Consider the following 7,647-nt stretch of genomic DNA (forward strand, 5'->3'; position numbering starts at 1 on the left):
AATACATATGGAAACCAACAAAGAATCTTACAAATGTGACAAAGAAGGTTGATGCCTTTTATTAATAATATCCATAAAAATGAAGATGAAGAATTGCAATGATCTATGAAAGATGATGCCTGCTCATTGTGGAACTTGTTCCTAGAAGAAGTAATGTTACCATGTTGTGATGTAATACGACTATATAGTGAAAATATAATCAAAATTGAATTTCTAATTAATATCTAATTATCTTAATTTAATTATAATTTGAAGTATCTAAACATGGCTTTTATAAAAGCCTCTTAGATTATTTTCTTATCTTAATAGTTAGTAGGTTGAAGGTTAGTTAGTAACTTTACCTTCTAGGTTGTAGAGACTCTTCTACTAACTTAGAAAGACCATAAATTAAAAAAATCAGAGTAGAAGAAATAAATGGTTGATACGATTGATACTAGAGTCAAGTTAAGGATAGAATTGGGCTAAAAAATCCTTAGGATCAGTTAGATTGATACTAGAGGGTCGACCATTTGTGAGACAGGGTCGAAATCAGACCTTTGGTTACAAAAACGATTGCCGAGGGCAAGTTAAGAATTCATTTGAAGATCAAAGTTTAAGATTTGAGAGCTAACTTGAATTTCTTTTTAAAGACGTAAGAATTATTTTGGGAGGATTTTTGAGGACTTAGTAGTTATTATTCAAAGACAAGGTTTGTATTAGTGATTTGGATTTTATATAATATAATTAGGACTAGCAATTTTGGCTAGGTCGTGCAATTGGTGTAACATCTACAGTTGAAAATTTGAAACTATTTGGATTATTGGGTGTGCTAAGTGCATACAAAATTTTATAATAATCTAACAGCGTGGTTTAGAGATATCTAGTTTTTAGTCCAAGAGGATTTCAGAAGATAGCAGTTTGAGGTTGGGTAGAGTTTCTATGATTTCTAAAGATCTATTAGTTGGATAAAAGTGAAAATTGGCATGGTTTTGAAGGACTTGAAGTTCAAGCTACAAACCAATTTTGAGACAAAGCTAATAGTTGGAAAGGGAGAAATCACTGATCGGATTTTTGCTTCACTTTTCAAGTTGGCAGTAGAGTTACATTAGTGAATTTTTTGGAGGTTTTCTCATAATCTATAAGTTGGATTGGACTAAATGTTCTTGTGCATATAGAAGACTTATATTGAAAATTGCATGCAATATTCTACATCAAGTAGACAGTCGGATTGAATATTATAACTTGTTAAAGCTCATCGATTAAGATTGGGACTTACAGGAAAAATCTAAATTGCTTAAATATGAAAGTAACAAGATAATTGAGATTTATGTATGATTAAGACTACTAAGAAAAGTTTTTTTAGCACTTTTAAATTGAAATTCAGATTATATTCTTCTCATATGGATGAAACTTATTAGGATTTCTTGACTACTTGTGAAACACAATTTCACCTTCCGTAGCTAGATGCCCGGTGCATTCCTGAGCAAGATAACATGTAATATGACAATGGATATATATATTTATTCTAATAGTTACTTATATGATTAGGTAGAAGTAGGTAAATATAGATTAATTTTATAAAGTCTTCTAAAGAAGCTTCTTAGAAGCTTCATAGATGTGATTTTGACTTTAGATGTATTTGTAGGTTAAAAACTTTGCCAACAAGTTAACCACGTGTTAGTAGCTTGTAGAACAAGTTAACTCCATGTTGTAGCTTGTGAAATAAGCTAATTATATGGCACATACATAAATAACTTGCCTTGCAAGTTAAGACATGTGGCTAGTAAAGTCAACACATGTTAGAAGTTCTAGAGAATATTGCGACATAACTTCTAGTTAGAAAGTATATATGGAAGCAAGAGTGAAGCCTTCTTCACTCTTGTCAATGCTTTTTTAGTCTTTATTATTTTTCTAAGACTTTTTAGTTTTCTTGTTTTTTACAATAACCATTCTAGTTTAATATTATATCATCTTTGAGTGATTTTTTACTTTCTTTCAAAAATACAAGAATGTGTTGAGGATTTTCTTTCTTCGAGATTCATGTCTTTCATAAAATATTTTATTTGAAGGAAGTTATTAAGGCTTCAACAATAATGAAATAATAAGGTAGTCTTCTTGCATTGGTATGGGACACTATTGATGGCTAAGAGGACCTATCAACTATCTTAAACAAAACAAAGATTAGAATATGTGGTAAATACAATTTGTTGCATCTTGGATTTTTTCCATACATGATGACCACTCATTGTGGAACTTGTTCCTAAAAAAGAGATAATTTCACAAATATAAATATTTATTATAACATTTATCTATATGATTAAGTAAAAATAAATAAGAATAAATTTATTTCATAATATTTTTTTAGAGAAGCTTCTTAAAAGCTTTATAGACATTGCTTTGATTTTACATATATTTGTAGTTAATAGGTAGAATAAAAACTTAGTTAATAAATTAACCACGTATTGATAGCTTATTCTACAAGCTAAATATGTGGCATACATATAAAAAACTTGCCTTGCAAATTAAAATACATGTCTTGTATAGTCAATATGCTTTTGAGGTTCTGTAGAATATTGCCACATAGCTCCTAGTTAAGAGTATATACAGAGGCAAGAGTGAAGCCTTCTTTACTCTTGTCAACACCTATCTAGACTTAAGTCTTATTTTAAGATTTTTTTTTTTTTTTTTTTTTTTAGTAATAGCTACTTTAATTCAATACTATACCATCTTTGATTGATGTTTTAGTTCTTAGACTGATACAAGAGCGTATTAAGGATTTTTTTCTTCAAGCTTTGTAACCTTGATATTTGTGGATGAGGATTTTGAGGACTATGACTATAGTTAGTAGCTTATATTTCCTTTGATTTGATTCCTATTTTTAATATTTTATTCAGTAATTTTAAAATTTTAAAATTTATAACTTGAATTAAGGTCAATGAATTAAATTTGCCTAAATTATATTAATAATAAATGAATTTATTGATATTTTATTAAAAAGAAAATTTTGATTTGAAATTAGAATTAGGATTTGGATGCACCTTGACACAATAAAGAAATTAAACAAAATTTTGTACTAAGCCTATGAACTATCCTTTCATATTTGAGTTGATTTAGATAATATTGTGCTTTTTACAATCCACTTGCAATTAAAGATCTTTTATTTTTTTAAGCAAGCTTGCCTTCTTGACATTGTATTATTATTACAATATGTTATAAAAAAATAGAAAGAAGTAGCATAAAAAAAATCAAGCAATTTAATTACATTAATTTAGACAAATAAGCCTTTGATGAATCAAATGAATTCTTTTAAGTTTCATCTATAAGATTTGATAGATGCCTACAATATATATATATATATATATATATATATATATATAAATCATATATAATGTCATCGATTTTTATTCCTAAGTATAGATTTCTTATGAATTTATATTGAATTTTGAATCTTAAATATGTTTTAAGCTATTTAATATTAATAAATTTCTTTACTAAAGTGAAGAATGATATTTTAAATTGAACTTGTGTATTTGAAAGTAAATTATATAGCTTGTTTTTGGCTTCTTGAGTAATATTATATAATAGATTGATGACAAACAATTATAATCCATGCTACCATGTATAATGTATTTTGTAGCCATTATGTTAGACCAACTTTTTTCAACAATTTTAATGGCCAATCCATTGTTGACTATCTCCTCTATTCTCACCTCTATTTCCAACATATATGTCTACCTAATTCTATTGGTAAGGTATTGTGTTGTAGTTCGGCTATCATGTAAAATTAATGTATACATACATATATATATATATATATATAGATATAGATACATGGATAATTTGCTATACAATGGAGTGCAAGCCATGTTATTAGATTTTAGTTGGTTACAAAAATATAATTAGATTACTACTTTGAAGTGGTTAGTTTTAAAATATTATTACTAAAATTGATTTTATGTTGATAATAGTTTTTATATATTTAAAGCCACCTATATTAGATATTGGTGACTCTTGAAATTTTGTTTTATTTCTTTTATTTTTTTTTTAGAAAATATATTATATAAATTTAATAAAAAAAAAGAATTGAAGAAGAATTTTGGTAGCAAAAATAATAGTTAAGGCATTAATATGGATGAATGGAGATGGATGATAAAAATTTCTATTAATATTGGCCAAAAGGCATATTGAATGGACTTCAAGGAGGCTGCTTGAGGCCTTATTAAGAATTAGGTTTATTCTTTCAAGGGAATTCAAACTTATGAGGCTAAGATCAAGAAGTTTAGGTTTTTGGCTATGATTTTGGTACAAATTTTATTTCATTTAGAGCTTTTATGAAAAAGATATAGGCGCTCAAAATTAAGGTATTGGTTTTGTACTTATTGTTCTTCTTTTGGACATTATACATATATACAAAAAAAACAATGAAGGATCGGCAACTAAGATTAATGACAATACTTTTTTAGCTACACTTATTATATATTCCTTAATGAATTCTAAGCCAATACGAAAGACATATAGGAAGTTGAAGTTAATGCTTGCAATCTAACGGCAGTAAATTACTTGATTTACTAGTGTTTGGATTTTGAGCTTTATCTTAAGAAATTTGATAAGATTTTGGCTCAAAATTTCAAAGAATGTGTATAATTATGTTGCTAAATTTTAGACATAAATTTTGTGGCATTTAAAGTTGGGATTTTTGAAATATGGAGAAAATAATACTCGGGTGCTTGTAAATTAGGGTTTAGACCACCTGCTAGGATTTCTAAGATGCCAAATGATGAGTAGTAGATTAATAGTTCATTTTTATTTATTATTTTTTTATGGTAAAAGTTTAGGATAAATTCTAAATTATCTAAAGAATTAAAAAAAAATTAAACAGATGGAACAAGAGATATGAATTTCTGAAGTTTACAAAGAAAAAATCATTTGCAAGAGAAAAATGTATTAAAAAGGTTTTGCTACAATTTGGGCATTTTATGCAAAGTAAAGGGGTTTTTGGAAGCTAAGACTGGGGACGGGGTGGGGCTGGGCTGGGCTGGAAGCAATCCAACGCCACAAGTGAGGGGCTGGCCAACTGGGATGAGAGCCGGGGAGGATCATGGGGACCTGGCGGACGCCAGCCAATGGGAGCGGGGCGACGCAGATAGAGGGCGGGGCGCCCAATCGTGAGCGGAGGTCCTTATCCCTTCGCGTTGCGCCCCGGCGATCTTCGGATCCGTCCTGGCGCTACAATTTGCTGCGCCCCTTACATGCAGCCTCGCATCGCAGCATCTGCCATACCTCTATCGATCGCAGCCCAAGAATTCCCCGCCCCTCCCTGTGAGCAGTAAGCTAGCTGCAGCTATGGCGTCCGCCGTGTGCGCCTCCTCCAGCGTTGCCGCCGTCGCGGCCCCCTCCACCAGGTGTGTGTGAGCTTGATTCCCCTCCTCTCTTCCCCTCTTCCTGTGGTGTGCAGCTCTGCTGGAGCCCTCTACGATTGCGAGCAAGAAGTCGAGTAGCTGGCTCATGGAGGATAACTTGGGTTGCTTTAGCATTTCCTTGTTGTGCGCATTGTTGGGGGCCGCGTGGGTAGAATGGTGTTCTGTTACAGTGATTGCATCGGACTTCCCTGCCTTGGAAGCGTCGGGTTAGAGTGAATTTCAGGCTGGTTGCGACCGTAGTGAGCGTCGGCTGTTGGTGGGAACGGGTGTGTGTCTGGGATGGCGGTGCGAGCGGCTCGCACCGGCGTTGTGTGAGCGCGGTGGCCCCCTGCATGTGAGGTAGGGGGTCATGGAAACGGAATGGGTTTGTGGCGGCCAGGAATTTGGGTGGTGTCGTCGAGCGGGGAACTGGAATTGGTTCCACGTTGTAGAGGGTCAGGTTCGGGTGGGGTTTGATCCGCGGCAGGGGACCCAATTCGGCAGTAAGGGGTGGGTGGGTGTGTCGCGGAGAGCGCCATGTTGCGAAGCGTGGGGTAGAGTGGAATGATGTGAGCTCTCTGCGGTGGTATGACCTAGGACGAGTTAGAGGTCTGACGAGTTTTGGCATGGTTGGCGGTCTGCAGTAAGGTGGTGAGCAATGTGGGATCCGCCAGGACTTCGTTCTTGGCCGGAAGAGCTCTTCGCACGACTCAGGTGTGCGGCGCGGCCAAGGGTGACATGACCGTGTCCGCGACCCTGACCGGGAACAAGACCGACAGGCCGCTGTGGCTTCCAGGTAGCGAAGCCCCGAAGTGGCTGGACGGGAGCCTTCCAGGAGACTACGGCTTCGATCCCCTGGACCTCGGTAAGAAGAGAATGATTGTAGGGCAGTTGCAATGGGGATGGTATGTTGTAGGTATGGCGACGTCTGGGATGGGGTGTGCGATGTCTGACCGGAGGTGAATGGATATGTGCAGCGGCCGAGCCCGGGCGTCTGAACTGGATGGTGCAGGCTGAGCTGGTGCACTGCCGCTGGGCCATGCTCGGCGCCGCCGGCATCTTCATCCCAGAGCTGCTGACGAAGATCGGGATCTTGAACACCCCATCGTGGTACAAGGCCGGCGACGCGACGTACTTCGCTGACCAGGGCACCCTCTTCATTGTTGAGCTTCTGCTCATGGCGTGGGCCGAGAGCAGGAGGTGGGCCGACATTGCGAGGCCGGGGAGCGTGAACACCGACCCCATCTTCCCCAACAACAAGCTGACGGGCACGGACGTCGGGTACCCGGGAGGCTTGTGGTTCGACCCCTTGGGATGGGGCTCGGGATCCGAGGACAAGTTGAAGGAGATCAGGACCAAGGAGGTGAAGAATGGGCGCCTGGCCATGCTCGCGGTGTTGGGCGCGTTCGTGCAGGCTAACGTGACGCACGTCGGCCCCATCGACAACCTGTTTGCGCACTTGGCGGACCCCTACCACACCACCATCTTGCAATCCGTAAGTTCTGTTTTTTTGACGGCTTGGGAGGATGCATGTTTGGGGTTGCACGGCGGTGGACTGGTGATGTAAGTGGGCGGGCGGGTGTGCGTGCGGGGTTTTGTGGTTTTGAGATGGGGTGTGGTGTAGTTTAGATGGGGGGCCGTTGCAAATGCGGTGTGACTGAAGTGCGTGGTTGCGGTTGTGCAGTTGTTCGGAAAGTAAAGCGGGAGCATCTGTTGACAACATCAAGGGAAGGGCGCAGCGTCGAGCGTAGCCTGGTCTTGAATCTAGATAGCAGCAGTCGAATGGAAGTTGATATTCTGGAATCAGTAAAATGTGCATACTTTTGTTTTTTTTTTGTACGATATTCACAGTCGCAGATTAGTCTCGTTCGAGCTGCATGTACGACGTGACTGGTTTCAGATGCACCTGTACACTATACGCTGGTTATTTACGAATGAAGTTTTGGAACTCTGAGTTTTCCGCGCACACATTTGAGTTGCAACGTGCATGGTATCGGCGATGCGCGTCGCTGTGGTAGGCTGATGCCGCGCACAGGCCTGGGGTTGGCCTGATGGGGGAGGTAGTGTGGGATCGGTGTGGGGAGTGGGGTAAGTTGTTTGTTCTTTTGGGGCTGAAACACGTAAAGTAGGCATGCTCGCACAACCCGCGGTCAGACTCCGTGCTGGGCCGTGAGGGCACTGGGGAACGGGGTGACCCGCAGGTGAGGTGGCGACGCACGCCCGCATGCTGTGTCGAAATGGGATGGTCACAAGCAGCAGAGTCACTCCG

At 38.3% G+C, this 7,647-nt stretch overlaps 1 protein-coding gene across 1 annotated transcript; it reads left to right on the plus strand.

The window, feature by feature from the left end:
• Window positions 1-5,250: 5,250 nt before the first annotated feature.
• Window positions 5,251-7,344, plus strand: LOC112287727 (photosystem I chlorophyll a/b-binding protein 2, chloroplastic). The gene is made up of 4 exons (XM_024531060.2): window positions 5,251-5,381; window positions 6,023-6,243; window positions 6,356-6,873; window positions 7,063-7,344. The coding sequence occupies exons 1-4, from the start codon at window positions 5,323-5,325 to the stop codon at window positions 7,075-7,077; spliced, it is 813 nt and encodes a 270-aa protein (XP_024386828.1). The 5' UTR covers window positions 5,251-5,322; the 3' UTR covers window positions 7,078-7,344.
• The last annotated feature ends 303 nt before the right edge of the window (window positions 7,345-7,647 follow it).

Source organism: Physcomitrium patens, chromosome 10, assembly GCF_059467195.1.
Source record: "Physcomitrium patens ecotype Gransden chromosome 10, ASM5946719v1, whole genome shotgun sequence".
Classification (NCBI taxonomy): domain Eukaryota; kingdom Viridiplantae; phylum Streptophyta; class Bryopsida; order Funariales; family Funariaceae; genus Physcomitrium; species Physcomitrium patens.

What these genes read in the sequence shown, in the direction of transcription:
- LOC112287727 (XM_024531060.2), top strand. Translation starts at nt 5,323, where the DNA reads ATGGCGTCCGCCGTGTGCGCCTCCTCCAGCGTTGCCGCCGTCGCGGCC. An exon ending in GTCGCGGCCCCCTCCACCAG is followed by an intron (nt 5,382 to 6,022) that starts GTGTGTGTGAGC and finishes GGCGGTCTGCAG; the next exon opens with TAAGGTGGTGAGCAATGTGG. An exon ending in CTTCGATCCCCTGGACCTCG is followed by an intron (nt 6,244 to 6,355) that starts GTAAGAAGAGAA and finishes GGATATGTGCAG; the next exon opens with CGGCCGAGCCCGGGCGTCTG.